This window comes from Mauremys mutica, chromosome 10 (genome assembly GCF_020497125.1).
Source record: "Mauremys mutica isolate MM-2020 ecotype Southern chromosome 10, ASM2049712v1, whole genome shotgun sequence".
Lineage (NCBI taxonomy): Eukaryota > Metazoa > Chordata > Testudines > Geoemydidae > Mauremys > Mauremys mutica.
The window spans coordinates 81,451,125-81,468,543 of NC_059081.1; the positions used below are offsets into that span (position 1 = coordinate 81,451,125).

Consider the following 17,419-nt stretch of genomic DNA (forward strand, 5'->3'; position numbering starts at 1 on the left):
CTGCCAAAGGAGGGAATATCAAGCTGGTTTGGCATGATTTGGTATCATATCTCCATCCTTTCCCACAGCAAAGATGGGCAGAAAAGAGGCTTCTAATCTAACTCACCTAAACAGCAGATCTCAATTCCACGTGGAACTCAAAGGATGATGGCTTCACATAGTGGTGGTGCTTGGTGAGAGGATCAGGACAGTAGTTACTTTCAGTGTTTGATAACCTAACATGTCAATCCAAAATTTTCAGAATATAATCAGAAGATTTATACATGAGTGCTTCTTACTGATGCACATGTAACTGTTCAGTTGATATCAATAACCTTACTTGCAGATGAAAATCTTGAGCAGCTTTATGGTAAGAGCAGCAATTAGATACACATCGTAGGAACCAAAACCAATACATAATAAGAATTTGCTAATAAAATGTCATTTTAATAACTTTTTTACAAGGAATCCGGCTATACACTTTAGAAAAATAAACATTAAAAAAAGACACTTTGTGGCTTCCAATACAATCCTGCAGGCACACTTAAATTATGGTTAACAGTTATTCCCCATAAGTATGTAAAACGTTGTGAGTGAATAGCGACTTCCTATAAAAGTATAAATGTACTAAAATTTAATAAACCGATTACATAAAAATCTGATGCAAAAACATTGCATAGACACTAAAACCCCTTTATTCAACTGCACATAAGTGTTGGATTTCGTACTGCTCGGAAACACAAGAATACAAAAACATCCACTTCAGAAGGAAGCAGCAACTTGGGGTTTTCGGTCCCAGATCTGAGAAGCGCTCTGATCACTTTATGTTTCTCTGGTGAGGTGGTCCTGGAGTGTTTCCTAAATTTAAATAAAACAACCAATGAATACTGGCAACCTATTAGTATTTACATTACCAATTGTCACAGTACAGTTGTGCATTATTTTCCGTGGTGATGTTTGCTTACCACCATGAATTTCATGTTGGCTTTGGTGAAAGAGAGAATCTCTTCCACAATCCACTTAGGAACAATACACACAAGGGACTAAATGGCCTACTAACCGGGAGACTTGGATTCAAGACTAGGTTCCTTTCACAAGCAGCAATGAGCTTGACTGTCTGGTCCTAATCTGATACCTTTTACCAGCAACAAAGTGTGATCTCACAGTTTATTTCAGGCTGATGTGTACATGTTAAAGTTTACTGGAAACTAGAAACCATTTTATTCACAACATTGAGAGATTTTGCTGTGACCTTTTCAAACTATCTCCCACATAAACTAAAAGTATGATTAATAATTAAAGCAGCATTTCTGAGCCTTCTTCCAATGATAGCCACTTCTCTGAAAAGTGTCACTGATTATGCCAAGGTTAGGTAGTAAACTGTTAAACAAAACATTTGATTCTGTGAGGTGCTATCAAGTTTCGATCACAACATATCTGGGTTACCTATTCTGCTACAAGGAACTTCAATAATTATGAAAACCACAGTTTTCAAATTCATGGCAACAAACTATGGTTGAAATCCTGGCCCAACTGAAGTCAATGTCAAATTTCCATTAACTTCAATGAGGCCAGGATTTCACCCTCGATATATAAAATACATCACCTTCAATTATAATAATTTTTTTCATCTTAATTGGCCTCACGAAAGTGCTTTGTAAAACTCGGAATTAGAAGCTGGTATTAAAATGACCATGTCACTAAAGGTAGGAGCCATTATACACAGTTAATAGCAAACACAGAGTGACATTGTTTAGCTTCTAATAACTGGTAAATTACATGATAGCGAGCCCACACTGGGTTTTCCTATTCAAAAAACTTTTTGTTTAGAAATTTAAGCTATTTAGACTGAGGTTAAAAAGAAAAATGGTTGAAATAGAAAATTAACCAAAAAAAAGTTTCAGTTCATGAATATTTTCAAGATTGACTTTTTGTCCTGAATCTAGATGGAAAAAAATTAGAATTCTTAAGCATATTTGAATATTCCATTCCCTACCCACCTATCTGAATAGCTTTTTAGAGATCTGGTGGGAATGAAGCAACTTCCATTTACACCCTCCTCTTACATGCTTAATGTCTGACAGTATAAGAACACAGAAAAGAAGACCTCTTTATCTTTGAACAGCTCCAGTTAAGAAATCATTTGTCGAAGTGTCATGCTTTGAACCTTTTAAGATACAATCCGTGAAAGCAGTAAAGCTTCACTTTCAAAGATATACAGTTTAATCTCCCCTCCCACCATGACAAATGCAAAGTTGTTCCTTTTTAAAATGTTCTTCACATTTTGTGACTATTAAGGACAATATGTAGCCGGGTTTTGAAAAAAGAAGACGAGACTTTAGAAAAGTCTGAGGGGTGATGAGGTTCAATTTACCTGTTTGTGCACCTCCTAATCTCTGCTGGATAACCTCTAAGCGATGGATGTATTCAGTTAATGACCGTTCGGGATCTTGAGTAGACACCAGTGACTTCTCCGAAACTGAACTTGTGGATGGATGTAATCTTAAAAAGAAAAGAAAAAAAATAATCTTCTTCCTTTGTAAAGCTCACAATATACACACCGAGAAGGTGAGCTTGTCATTATCTTTTACTGATCAACTTTTGTTGGAGAAAGTGACACGTTTTCGAACTACACAGAACTCTTCTTCAGGTCCTAAAGAAGAACTTTGTGTAGCTTGAAAGCTTGTCTGTTTCATCCACAGTTGATCCAATAACATATTACCTCACCCACCTTGTCTCTCTAATAGCCTGGGACCAACATGCCTATACCACACTTCAATATACACACAGCTAAGGCCAGCCTAAATGTCCTCATGTAGTTAATAATTCAGAGTAAGAGAAACTGGAATTTCAAAAAGTGTTTCTGTACCTCTCAAACCCCATTTTGTGTAAAAAAGTGATGAATGAGGATGAGTGGTGTAATATTTGAGATGGAGTGTGAAAGAAAGTAATATTCTTGTTAAGGGCTGGAAACCTGAGTCTCAGCCCTGCTGATATCTAAGGCCTTGTCTACACTATCGGGGTAAGATGACCTAAGTTAAGCTACTCCAGCTAGGTGAATAACTTGGATCAATTTACCGTGTGTATTCACTGCACTCCGTCTCCCGTCGACTTACCTTACTCTTCTCGGGGAGCTGGAGTACCAGAGTCAACTGGAGAGCACTCTGCTGTCAATTTAGCAGGTCTTCACTAAATTGATGGCAGAATTTACTAAACTGACACCCGCTGCATCGATTGCAGCAGCGTGGATCTCCCTGGTAGTAAAAAGCCCTAAGAGGTAGCCGCCTAGTGGAAGCAGTTGGCAGGAAACAGCTGTAGAAGGCGGCCCAGGTGTTAAATCTTTTGTTCTGAGAAGTGGTGGGGAGAGCAGAGATGGAGTTCTGCAAGTTCTGTGCTGTGCCTCTTAGGGGTGCAGTGCAGAATCTCACCCTTGGTATCTAAGACCCCCTTTGGGGCACTGGGATTTGGCCACAGCTCCCCAACATTGAACAAAACTGCAAAACTGGAGGTGAGCACGCCCTCCCGCCCTTGCCCAGATACACACACCCAAAGCCCGCAGGGGTTTGTTACTAATGAAGCATCATAACATTGTGGCATGGCCATCTCAACTAACATGGCTTTCACACAAGATTATTGAACATGCTTCTGTGAAGACATGGTAATAAACTTCAATTTGTGAGACACAATCAGAAATTGCCTCTGTAGGGAGGGATCATGACCACAAACATTAGAAGTTCTTCGTTTTGTCAAAATAATGTCATTAGATTTCACTAAACAAGATACCTCATACTAAGAAATCAAGCACATACTGTGTTTAAAACCATTCAAAACAAATTGGAAGTACAACTATGTTGAGCATCATGAGACAAATGTAATACATTTAATAAATGTAAGGAATCAAATTTCCATTCTTGTTCACATAATCTCCCAACAATAGGTTATATTCTTATCAAACACTACTATCTGGCAGAACAAATACAATACATTATGTTATACACTAGTACCTGTTATGTAACCAGTAAGAGGATTTCGGTGAGTGGCTCACAAATCTAGCAGAACAGGTTCTGTGGCACGATCCAATATCTCGGGTAGGAGGGGAGTTTACATTAACACTTGGGAGCTGCTGCTGTCTTAAAACTTCTGTTCTAGCACCAGAAACTGTATTAAACAAGTAATTGTCAACAATGAAATTATTCACAGAGAGCCACAATATGTAACAAAACTAGTAAATGATAAAAACCAAAATAAAAGTTGTTTTGCTAAGTCAAAGGCTGAGTCCCTGTTTTGAACAACTGTTTTTGATAGTATTCGAATAGGCCAACATTTTAATGTTTGTAGTAATACAACCACTCCACACATACAACTCTCTGACAAATCATGCACATGCATGATGTTGAAAGCTACCTTGTGTCTCCCTTCTACAGTCATTTTTCATTATTGTATTTTATTATAACACAAGAGGCACCTTCATTCCCCGTTCTTATTTTAAAGCCTTTAATTCCAAATATTTTTCTCAATCAATTCTAACATCTCATGCTTGTTCTCATCTATATCTATAATATGGATATAAGGCTATAGATGTGGAGCAATACATATATCCACACTTTTTTTTTTTTTAATGAGGGAGAAGAGACAGGAGTCCAAGAAATTCCAGTCAGTCGGATCCATTTGACCATGAAAAACAGATCACAAAAATTGGCTTTTGAGGAAACTGCCGAGATGTTGTTTTCAACTGAGGTAACAAAACCAGTAATATGTTTAAGATTCAAATTTGGGAGGTACCTAGACCTTAATGAGAAATACAAAGCTTGAAATATATTTGTTGAGGTATAAAAGTGATATAAGTAAGTTTAAAATAGTATAAAGAATGAAAAGTAACGTCCCATGTACATCGGGAACTGGAAAATGCACTATTTTATTGGTTAAATCTGTATTTAGTTCAATATGCAATCTAATTTTTTGTTAAAAATAATGCATTAATGAAAAATGACATCTGAGATATTATATACACAAGTCCATGTATTAAAATCTGTGGTTCTCATAACACATCTATAAGATAAGGCATAGGAACATAACTGCCAGAATGGATCAGACCAGGGGTTGGCAACCTTTCAGAAGTGCTGTGCCAAGTCTTCATTTATTCACTCTAATTTAAAGTTTCACGTGCCAGTAATACATTTTAAAGTTTTAAGAAGGTCTCTTTCTATAAGTCTGTAATATATAACTAAACTATTGTTGTATGCAAAGTAAATAAGGTTTTTAAAATGTTTAAGAAACTTCATTTAAAATTAAATTAAAATGCAGAGCCCCCTGGACCGGTGGCCAGGACCCGGGCAGTGTGAGTGCCACTGAAAATCAGCTCGCGTGCTGCCTTTGGCACGCGTGTCATAGGTTGCCTACCCCTGGATCAGACCAATGGTTTGATCTCTAATAGTGGTGAGTGACAGCTGTTTTAGAGGAAGGTACAAGGAATCCCACAGAAAGCAGTTATGGAATAACTTACCAACAGGGAAAGTCCTTTCCCAACCTCTGTTAACTAGCTCATGTCATTAAAAATAAAAAAAACAAAAGATTTTGAATATTTACGGTAACAACCCTGGAGATATTGCTATCTGTGTAAATGTCCAGTCTCTGCATTACTGATATCTTGTGGCAATGAGTTCCACCCACAGGATGACTGTGCATGGTATGAAAAATAAATTTCCTTTGTTCAGCTTTAAATGCCTTTCAGTCTCACTGTCTGTGCCCTTACACAAGAGGAAACAATTAGCTGCTGTTGGAATTATAAATTCTGAATTCCCCAACTATGGCGAGTAGGATCTCAACCATTAAGTTGGGGGAACTGATGTTGTAACAGCTTTTTATGATAAAACATCAAACCATTTCCCTACTAAAGTCTATTTGTTACTACTTAATAAAGACACATACTATTGCAAAGACATGTTAATAAACCACAATTATTCTTCAAAAGAAATACTCACCTGGGTTATGTCCAATACTGTGAGAAAGGTTTTCTCCCTGTGCCCCTTTTCTGTTTACTTTATGCCATTTTTTCACCAAAAACTTTAACCTTGCAAACAGTATAAAGAGTGTACACAAATTAAAAACAGCAGAAAAACAAAAATTCACTGAGTTGAAATATTAAACATTATTGCAGATGTGAACATCTTAAACAGTACAAATAACAACCCCAGAAAGGAACTGGGAGCACAAAGATATTCAACTTAATAGATTGAGATATATCTATCTCATAGAACTGGAAGAGACCCTGCAGGGTCATCAAATCCAGCCCCCTGCCTTCACTAGCAGGACCAAGTACTGATTTTGCCCCACATCCATAAGTGGCCCCCTCAAGGATTGAACTCACAACCCTGGGTTTAGCAGGCCAATGCTCAAACCACTGAGTTATCCCTCCCCATTAAGTCTCAAGTCTCCTGGGCATAGGCTTATCAAATAGTAAACGGCTGATGGAGTCAGACAAGACAATTCAGAATGTAGAAACTGGTTTTAAAGCAGGGGTTCTCTCTACATTGCACCTAGTTGAGAGAAACCACAGTTATCTCAATTAAAAAACCCTATTAAGTTTCACCCCTCTGCCAGCTGTAACAATGCAGTGAACACAAACAAGAAAGGTGTAATACTAAGGAACAGGATGAGGAACCTATCCTAACATATTGCCTACAAAGACATAAGATGCCATTAGGAGACTTTCACGCAAAGGTTTTCAAGATTCTATACCAGGGCAGGATAAGACTGAAGGAACAAAGGCATAAACAAGCTTCTTATAGTGAAATGTTAATTTACTTTTTCATTTTAATGTATTTGACATTTCCTCCCTTTCTCCTGTGTGTATGTGTCTGTCTAAAATGTTAAAAAAAAAATCATGTTTGGTGACGTACAATATGCAAAGGCAAGTCCCTGGTAACAGAAACCCAGTCCCAAAAGACTGTTTATGTGGCAGTAAGAAAAGTAACAAATACGGTAACACAATTATAACAGCCTAAAAACACCAATCCCCCTCAACAGTTCCTGCCTTCCCTTTGTTTTGTCTCTGAGCGTAGCAGATCCTTCCCTTTCTCGCTCCCTGCTCAGCGTGGGCAGAAGATTTGTGGCTCCTTTCCTCCGTACTTATGAATGCATGATGCTGGAGGATGCCCTCCACTATCCCGCTGCCATAGGGAGCCCTGGGGCGGCTCCTCATGCTCCACAGGATTGGTCACTGGTTTCCTGCACCTGCATGTCATCCTGCTGCTGTTGCCATGAAAGCTTCCCTCTCAGGTATAACAAAGTACAGGGCTTATTCCTGTGTTGGACTAACTCCCTAATTAGACTCACATCAGGCAATTATTAACCTCAGCCAATCACACTTTTACAAAGTGAGGGAAAAGACTCAGGAGGAACCACCTGTTACATTTAGAACAAAATTATTTTAAAATTTAAAAAAGTAATATTTCAATGACCTCCAACCAATAGGGAGGTGGGTTTTGCATCTTGAAATTATCTGCTTATTACAGATTGATCCTTTGCGGATAAATCAATGTGACAAGCTTTGTGACTGATGAAAAGTGGACTTGTTGGCAGAACTCAGAGGAACATACTCATCGCTGATGAAGCATGAATGAGGTCAGATGGAAGGATTAATACTTCAGACCAATGACTGGTGATACAATAGTCTACTATGGGTTAGAATACACTCAGTAAGCCCAGACGGAGGGGATATTGCCTGAATGGGTCATTCCTTCACAGGTGCTGCATGCAGGTTGTCAGATACCATGGGGCTGGGTGCAGTATAAAAATAGACAAAAGCAGCTTTGAGGAATATTTTAAAGTATTCTAATAAGGTACATATGAAACACATTGGCCTTGAACATGCTATATTGGTCAAACACACAATTGTCGTCTAATTAACACACTGAAATAACTGTTGAACAAATCTTTCACTCCAGAGTAAGTGAACTATACCTGAGCAGTTCTACAAATGAAAAATCTGGGGAATGTATTGTGGATGCTGTAACATTTACAAGAAAAACATAGGAAAATTATTATGAGAGTTTGTTTTTACCTTGATACTGCAATGACCACTCTCACTGCAGATCTGAACTTGGTAAAAGGACGGGAACGTGATTCAGAGACCTGCAGGTCAGCAGGCGAAGGATAGACTCCCATACGAGCTATCAGTGACAGTGTTGCTTGCTCACAATCCTGGAATCCACCCAGAAGCAGAAGAAGGTATTTCTTCTGATAAACGAGAGCCTTTCTAAAACTCTCTGCTCGCAGATACTTCCTGTATAATTTCTGCAGCTGAAAAAAACCCAAGTCATTGAAATTTAATTAAGGAAGCCTGTACACTCGTTGCACCTGTTTACTCCCTCAAGCCAGACCTGTTTACTCCCACAAGTTCTCCCACAACCTGTTGTCCGTGGCTTGACAAAAGTTAGCTAAAGCTGTTTTGCTTTGGAAAATTGTGTGAAAGGCCATATAATAAGAACTGTTTCTAAAACTTTGAATAAATTGTATAATGTTTTTGAAAATGAAACTTCCAATTAAAATTTGGATTACTGAAGCTCCTGCTGATATGGACCATTTAATGAAAATTAACAGTGTTTGTGATAATGGCAGCATGGAAACCTTACATGAAGGTCTGTAAGTCTGCTATACCTGTACCTGTCTATGAGGCCTTATCTATACCAAGGAATTTTTGCTGCGTTACTTGACCAGTCAAGTAAGGTTCTAAGAACAGCTGCCAGAAGACATCTACATTAGTGCTTCCAACATTGCTGATATGGGGGCAGCTACAACAGCAGCAATTTCCTAGCGTAGACAAGACCTTATGTAACTAACTTTACAGGCATTTGATTTTGGACAGTCCAATTGTCTTAACATTTGTGAGCTTCTGAACACCATATTGACACCCAACACTGGGAAAATGGTTTCACTGTTTACCTTCTAGAGCAGGATTTGTGTTAACTAGTTAATATTAATGAGCATTCAATGTTAATCTAACGATCACAATAAAATTGTCACAAAGGGGTTAATAGATGCTTCTGAAGTTCAAAGGAAACTATGCACTGAATACATAATATTCATGGATGGTTGGGGTAAGTTCTTGTGACAGACAAGAGGCTTGTGTCTCCCTCAGACAACTTTTAGATCAGAGAGAGATGCCTGAGCTTTACAGAGGAATTTGTATCTTAAATGACCTGGCAACAACTGTCTTATCAAAGACAACAACCTGTCTTATCAAAGACATATGCGGAAGAGTATTTTTGAATGGCCTCGTGAACTACATGTTATCTAACTATCACTAACAATCTTTTGAAAGGTGACTGCAAAGATTTTCCTAAAAACTGAAAACTTGTAAGATTCCAAAAGTGTAAACAATAATTACAGTTTATATAGCAGAAAAACAATTCTATATTTAATGAAAATTACCTAATATCCTAACAAATATGAGATGGAGAGATCTTGGTTCTTTTGTCACAGCAAGTACTATCATATTTATCATAAACAAAGAGAATTCAAATAGGATTCAGAATAGAATGATTTTTCTTTTTTTTAACCTTCTTTATGGTAGTGGGAGGGATAGCTCAGTGGTTTGAGCACTGGCCTGCTAAACCCAGGGTTGTGAGTTCAATCTTGAGGGGGCCATTTAGGGCTCAGGGGCAAAAATCTGTCTGGGGATTGGCCCTGCTTTGAGCAGGGAGTTGGACTAGATGACCTCCTGAGGTCCCTTCCAACCCTGATATTCTATGATTCTATTCACTTAGCAGTTACCAAGAAAACTGCAGCCTGGGTTTCCCAAAAATCAAGGATCTTGACATGGTAACTGTCTCAAATTGTTAAAACAAATGGAGTACATTACTAACAATGGGTATATACATTATCTACTTTCGGTATCCTATTCAAGAGGTTTTGTCTTTTTTAATTAAATATATGCTTAGATTCAAATTTAAGATTAGATCTATGCAGAGGATAACTATGTTCATGAAGTGAAGTAAAACCTACTTGTTTAGTTTTTCTAGAATATGATTTAAAGGGATACCATCAATTTGAAATCTAGTGAATTTCAAAAAACATATTAAGTAGTTTAAATATTACCCCAGCCAATTTCTATTGTTTAACAATGTTTTTAAAGATTTTTCTTCCCATGTTACATGTGAAAGAGCCAAACAACAGGGGAAACTGACTGGCTCTAAAGAGAAAACAGTGGAATAACTTTAAACAATGTGCTATAGAAGGCACAAAATACACACACACTCTAATCTTTGGTTACAGTTACTTTAGACAGAGCAAACACGCATAACAGCCTCATCCCTGAAAATCCACCTGGATTGCATGAAGCAACAAGTTTAGTTAAAACTAGGGCTGTCAAGCTATTAAAAAATTAATCGCGATTAATCACGCTGTTAAACAGTAATAGAATACCATTTATTTAAATATTTTTGGATGTTTTCTACATTTTCAAATATATTGATTTCAATTACAACACAGAATACCAAGTGTAAAGTGCTCACTTTATATTTATCTTTGATTACAAATACTTGCACTGTAAAAACCAAAAGAAAAAGTATTTTTCAATTCACCTAATACAAGTACTGTAGTGTAATCTCTTTATCATGAAAGTTGAAAAACTGGTTACCTACCTCTCGTAATTGTTGTTCTTCGAGATGTGTTGCTCATGCCCATTCCAATAAGTGTGTGTGTGTGTGTGTGTGTGTGTGCACCGCGTGCACGATCGTCGGAAGGTTTTCCCTTGGCAGTACGCGTTGGGTCAGCTGTGAAACCCCCTGGAGTGGTGCCCTCCTGGTGGTCTATATAGGACACTGCCAACCCACCGCCTGCTCAGTCCCTTCTTGCCGGAAGACTCCGACAGATGGGAGGCGGGTGGGATTTGGAATGGACATGAGCAACACATCTTGAAGAACAACAGTTACGAAAGGTAGGTGACCGTTTTTCTTCAAGTGTTTGCTTGTGTCCATTCCAATATGCGACTCTGAAGCAGTTTCTCTGGAGGAGGGGTCGGAGTTCACCTGATTGCTGATTGTAGGACTGCCCTGCTGAATGCTGTGTCATCCTTTGTTTGCTGGGTGATGCCGTAGTGCAACGTGAAGGTGCGGATGGAAGATCATGTTGCCGCCTTGCATATTCTTGAACAGGGATGTGCGTGAGGAAAGCTGTGGCTGAAGCCTGAGCTCTTGTGGAGTGTGCTGTCAATGGCGGGGGCAGAACTTTGGCCAGGTCGTAGCATGTTCTAATGAAGGACATGATCTACAACGAAATGCGCTGGGATGAGACGGGAAGCCCTCTCGTCCTTTCAGTGATTGCAATGAAGAGCTGTGGTGACTTACTAAATGGTTGTGTGTGTTCAATGTAGAAGGCTAGGGCACGCCTGACATCCAGGGAATGGAGCATCAGCTCTCTGTCAGTGGCATGAGGCTTAGGGAAGAAGACTGGTAAAAATATGTCCTGATTCACATGAAACTAGGAGACCACCTTGGGCAGAAACACAGGATGAGGATGCAGCTGAACCATGTCTTTGTAAAAGACAGTATAGGGGGGCTTGGCGGTAAGCTCTTTGAGCTCACAGACCTTTGTAGCTGATGTTATAGCCATCAGAAAGGCAACCTTCCAAGAGAGGTAGGAGAGAGGGCAGGTGGCCATGGGCTCAAATGGAGGGCCCAGGAGCCTGGACAAGACTAGGTTGAGGTCCCACTGGGGAATGGGCTGCCGCACATGGGGGTAAAGCCTGTCCAAGCCCTTGAGCAATCGGCCAACCATGGGGTTTCCGAAGACTGATCTATCCGCTGCCCCTGGGTGGAAGGCCAAGGTGGCAGCCAAGTGCACTTTTATAAATGAGATTGCCAGCCCTTGTTGCTTCAGGTCCAGTAAGTAGTCCAAAATGAGAAGAATTGGCACTTGCTCAGGTGGGATACCCTTTCACAGGGACCAAACAGAAAATCACTTTCACTTTGCCAGATATGCTCACGTGGAAGGTTTCCTACTTCCCAGAAGAACTTCTCTCACTGAGTTCCAACACTGGAACGCCAACAGGTTCAACCATGGAGTTTCCACACCATGAGGTGAAGGGACTCCAGGTTGGGGTGCTAGAGCTTGCCGTGGTCCTGAGTGATGAGGTCTGGGCATAAGGGAAGGGTTACTGGTCTGTCGACCGATAGGCTTAACAGCGTAGCAAACCAGTGCTGGCAGGGCCACGCCGGCACTATGGAGATCAACAAAGCCCTGTCCTGGCGGACCTATAGAAGGACTCTGTGTATGAGAAGGAAGGACGGGAACTCAGAGCATGTGACTCGTCCATGTGAGGTGAAAAGCATCCGCGATGGAGCCTGCTTGCTGATTAGCAATGCGAAGCTGGAGCCCCCCGCAGGTCGAGTAGATTTTACGGCAGAAAAAGTCCAGTTTCTTAGTGTCCCGTGACTTTGGGGCAGGACCCGGTTGACCTTGCCACTCTTTGTGATTTGCCGCATCCACCCCTAATGTTCCGGGCTGAGGGTGGGTAAAAAGGTGTCTGTACCCTTTCTGTGGCACAAAATACCTTCTTTCTAACCCTTTGGCTGTGGGAAGTATGGACGACGGGGTCTGCCATAGCACCTTTGTGGTGTTTTGTATGGTCTTTATAAGGGGCAAGGCTACCCTAGATGTACCCTCCTGGGCAAGGATGTCCACCATTGGGTCCGAGTCATCTGACACCGCCTCAGCCTGGAGGGGTAAGCTTTGGGCCACCATCATAAGAAGGTCCTGGTGCACCCTACTGTCCAGCACAGGGAGTGTGGTGGTAGAAGTGCCAGTCACCACTTCATCCAGCGAAGAGGATAATGAGGGCCACGAGTCCTCCTGACCCTCAGGCTCCCTGGAGGCTGGCTCTGGTAGGTCTGCCCTATTTGGGGTGGACTGTGGTGCTGGTACCACATAGGGTGCTGGCTTGAGAGTCGCATCCGCTTGCGAAGACCCAGGGTCCTTGTCATGTGGGGGGGGTGGTCTTCAGGTGCTGTGGGAGTATGGCACGGCACCGACATGGCTGAAGGAGAAGCACGGGGCATGGACACCATGGACACGGCCCAGAAGCCCTGCCCTTGAGCCTGATGGTAGACCCAAGGAGTCCAAAAGGGCCACTGTACTGGACCCTGCCACTGTGGGAGCAAGGATACCACTGGCGCTGGCATGTCCCGCGATCTGCAGTGCCAGGACCAAGACCAGTACTATGTCTGCAGATCGACGACTCATTACCGGAGTGCAAGTAATAGTCTGAGCCAGACCATGGAGGGGCAGAGCCCGACTGTGCAGGGGAACATACCGCAGTGACAGGGAGCAACACCGTAGCATCACTGGCTTGCCCTGGTGTTGAATGGATAGTGGCGCCGCCATTGGTGTCGCAAAACGTGCCGTAGACTTTGCCAGTGCCTTTGCAGTCGCCGCTGCCTGGACCGGTGCCGGTGGTTGTGCCTGCAGGGCCAGGGACTGTGCCGTCATGACAATAACGTCCTGCATGTCCTCAAAGGTATGGAGGGGCGATCAATCTTGTCCTCCAACTCCTCCCAAGTCAGGGAGTCCACAAGCACCTGACTCAATGGAGCCCCTGGCCGAGCCGGAGTTGACGGTGCCAGGATTTGAGGGCCAGGCTGTGGGTGCCCTGACATAGGACGCACCTCACTGGGATCCTTGTGCTGTTTGCTGACGAGGGACTGACCCCTGTCCACCTTCTTCTTCTTATGCGGCACCGGGGACTGAGAGTGGTGCCACATGCTCAAACCCGCTTTGCGGCAGCAGCCCTGGAGGAGTCTTTTTTCCAGGGCTTTGGAGCTGTGCTCTGGCTCTGCTCCAGCTCCAGGCAAAAATCTGCAGCTCCTCACTCCAACTCTGGGCTCCGCTCCAAAGCCCTGCTTTTTTCGGTGCCAAGGCATCCCGCACCGATGTCACTGGTGCCGCTTCTGGTGCTAGCTGAGGGCAAAGAGCCTCCTCCAATAAAAGGAGCTTGAGGAGATAGTCCTGCTCCCTCTTCATCCTGGGTCTAAAGAGCCTGCAAATGGAGCACTTATTTGTTTTATGGCCCTCACCCAGGCACTTAAGGCACAACGCGTGTGGATTGCCCTTGGGCATAGGCTTCCTGCAGCGTTTGCAGGATTTAAACCCCTGTGACCGAGCCATACACCAGTTTGGGGAGCTAGGGAAGGGGGCAGAACCCCCCAAAAGAAGCTAACTACTATTAAACTACAACTTTCAAGAACTATTTACAACTAACTAGAAGGTAACCACTAGGTAGGCACTTGCAAAGCAAGACACTGAAGGAAGCTCCAATGACCGTCATTGGTGGTAAGAAGGAACCAAGCAGGTGGCAGGTCGGCAGTGTCCTATATACACCACCATAAGGGCGTCACTCCAGGGGGCTCCACAGCTGACCCGACAGGTATCTCTAGGGGAAAAACCTTCCAACAATCATGCACATGGCGCATGCACACACATCTATTGGAATGGACATGAACATGCTTGAAGAAGAACTTACAAATATAGAATTATGTACAAAAAATAACTGCATTCAAAAATGAAACAATGCAAAATTTTAAAGCCTAGAAGTCCCCTCAGTCTTACTTCTTGTTCAGCCAATCACTCAGACAAACAAGTTTGTTTACATTTGCAGGAGATAATGCTTCCCGCTTATTGTTTATGTCACCTGAAAGTGAGAACAGGCATTCTCATAGCACTGTTGTAGCCGATGTTGCAAGATATTTATGTGCCAGATGCGCTGAAGTCTCGTGTGTCCCTTCATGCTTCAATCACCATTCCAGAGGACATGCGTCCATGCTGACAATGGGTTCTGTTCAATAACCATCCAAAGCAGAGCGGACCGACGCATGTTCATTTTCATCATCTGAGTCAGATGCCACCAGCAGAAGGTTGATTTTCTTTTTTGGTGGTTCAAGTTCTGTAGTTTTCACATCGGAGTGTTGCTCTTTTAAGACTTCTGAAAGCATGCGCCACACCTCGTCCCTCTAAGATTTTGGACAGCACTTCAGATTCCTAAACCTTGGGTCTAGTGCTGTAGTTATTTTTAGAAATCTCACATTGGTACCTTCTTTGCGTTTTGTCAAATCTGCTGTGAAAGTGTTCTTAAAATGAACATGAGCTGGGTCATCATCTGAGACTGCTGTAACATGAAATATATGGCAAAACGCGGGTAAATCAGAACGGGAGACATACAATTCTTCCCCAAGGAGTTCAGTCACAAATTTAATTAACACATTATTGTTTTTAATGAGGATCATCAGCTTGGAAGCTTGTCCTCCAAAATGATGGCCGAAGCATGAAGGGGCATACGAATGTTTAGCATATCTGGCATGTAAATACCTTGCAACACCAGCTACAAAAGTGACATGTGAACACCTGTTCTCACTTTCAGGTGACATTGTAAATAAGAAGCAGGCAGCAGTATCTCCCGTCAATGTAAACAAACTTGTTTGTCTTAGCGATTGGCTGAACAAGAAGTAGGACTGAGTGGACTTGTAAGCTCTGAAGTTTTACACTGTTTTGTTTTTGAGTGTAGTTATGTAACAAAAAAAAACCCTACATTTGTAAGTTACACTTTCACAATAAAGAGATTGCACTACAGTACTTGTATAAGGTCAGGTGAAAAATACTATTTCTTTTATCATTTTTACAGTGCAAATATTTGTAATAAAAATAATATAAAGTGAGCACTGTGCACTTTGTATTCTGTATTGTAATAGAAATCAATATATCTGAAAATGTAAAAAATCATCCAAAAATATTTAATACATTTCAATTGATATTCTATTGTTTAACAGTGTGATTAATCATGATTAATTTTTTTGAGTTAATCATGTGAGTCAAGTGCGATTGACATCCCTAGTTAAAACTATACACATACTTCAATTAAATCTTTGATACTAGCCATTTGAACAAGGCTCAGACAAGATCAATCTCAGTTCCTCACATCAAGTACTAAAATGATGCCCAAGTATCACAGTCTTTCACCGAACAATTTTATTTAACATTAATCTCCTGCATGTCTCAGTTTACAGAAAGGACTAAAAGAGTTACAAAAATGATCATCCTTGCACAGGAGACTACCTCAAGAGCAGTTAGCTGCAACCTTATCTGAGGGGAAGGATCACTAGCCTGCCAGTCAAGGCAGCCACCAGGAAACAAGTACAATCTCCCTGGCCAGAGGAGACTGAGGAAGAGGCATAGGAGGAGCTGGCTTAAGACAGACTCAGATGAAAGAAGGTTCTGACCCTGCCATACCTTACAGCTGCCCTGGGACCGCAACAGGACACCACCCAGAATCTAGGAGGGGCACTACTAGAGACAAGCCATCACTGCAACCTGGATTATAGGGGCCACACCCCAAACTGAAGGAACAATGGTAGGAAGTAGCCCAGGACAGTGGATGTAGACTCCCACTGGTAGGTCCCTTACTCAGGGGTTGACTTCCACAGGATCCTGAGCTGATACCAGATGGAGTGGGAGGGCCATATTTTGCATCATCCATTTTACCTTTGGGTTGGAAGTTTCCATAACTGGCTTGTTTTCTATTTCAACAGTAGCTTTAGCCAGCTCAGATTCTGCCTGTTTCAAAGCATTCTGCAAAATAGTTTTTTCTCGCTGCCAGGAAGCCCTTTCTGATTCCTGGACGGAGTGAGCATCATCTGTAGAGCGGATCTAAAAAATTAAATTCAAAGAAAGAATATAAAATAAGCATCAAGGTTCACTACTTCCAAAGGAATATAAAAGTTGTTTTAAGTCAAATTCAATAGTAAATTGACTTTTTGGAAAAACTAAAATGCCAGAATAACTATACTGGAAAGTTCCAGCGGTAACAAGATGTTATCCAGATAGGATGGGAATTTCAAGTAGAACTTCAGTCCATGTCCTTGCCTAAAAATCTTAGTCTTATTAGTTTATATGGCTCCAATTCACCTTAATACCAAAGAGACTCCAAAATGTTTAAAAAACATACTGATCTCTCAGTCTTCCTTCCCAGCCTGTAGCAGAAATAGATTGATTTGCTTATAGTTTTTGCTCATAGTTTACACATGAATTTGAAAAAGTGGGTTTTGCACTTAATTCTGAGAGCGGTTATTCTCATCTCATATGGTCACTCTCATCTCTTGTGGGAATGAGTTCCCTGCTCCAGGTCCAGTTCCAGTGAAAGATCAGTCTCTTGTGCTCACAAGCATCCCTCTACTGGTTAACACTTCCAGGGTTGGAATGGAAGTGTAACTATCACAATAGTTGCATCTGACGAAGTGGGTATTCACCCACGAAAGCTCATGCTCCAATACGTCTGAGTCTATAAGGTGCCACAGGACTCTGTCGCTTTTTACAGAGCCAGATTAACACGGCTACCCCTCTGATACTATCACAATAGGGTATGGCAACAAAGGATGGGGAAATCGCTCAGGTA

At 41.6% G+C, this 17,419-nt stretch overlaps 1 protein-coding gene across 2 annotated transcripts in view; it reads right to left on the minus strand.

Annotated features, from left to right (window-relative positions):
* Positions 1-472: 472 nt before the first annotated feature.
* Positions 473-17,419, minus strand: part of PCNT (pericentrin) — a 271,822-nt gene continuing 254,875 nt past the window's right edge. For both annotated transcript variants that reach the window (XM_045032451.1, XM_045032450.1), the window contains 6 exons: positions 16,510-16,674; positions 8,042-8,280; positions 5,961-6,049; positions 3,984-4,137; positions 2,354-2,481; positions 473-837 (listed from right to left, as the gene is read on the minus strand). In XM_045032451.1, the coding sequence (XP_044888386.1) occupies positions 797-837; positions 2,354-2,481; positions 3,984-4,137; positions 5,961-6,049; positions 8,042-8,280; positions 16,510-16,674 (816 nt within the window). In that variant the 3' untranslated portion in view covers positions 473-796. The remainder of the gene's footprint in view (positions 838-2,353; positions 2,482-3,983; positions 4,138-5,960; positions 6,050-8,041; positions 8,281-16,509; positions 16,675-17,419) is intronic.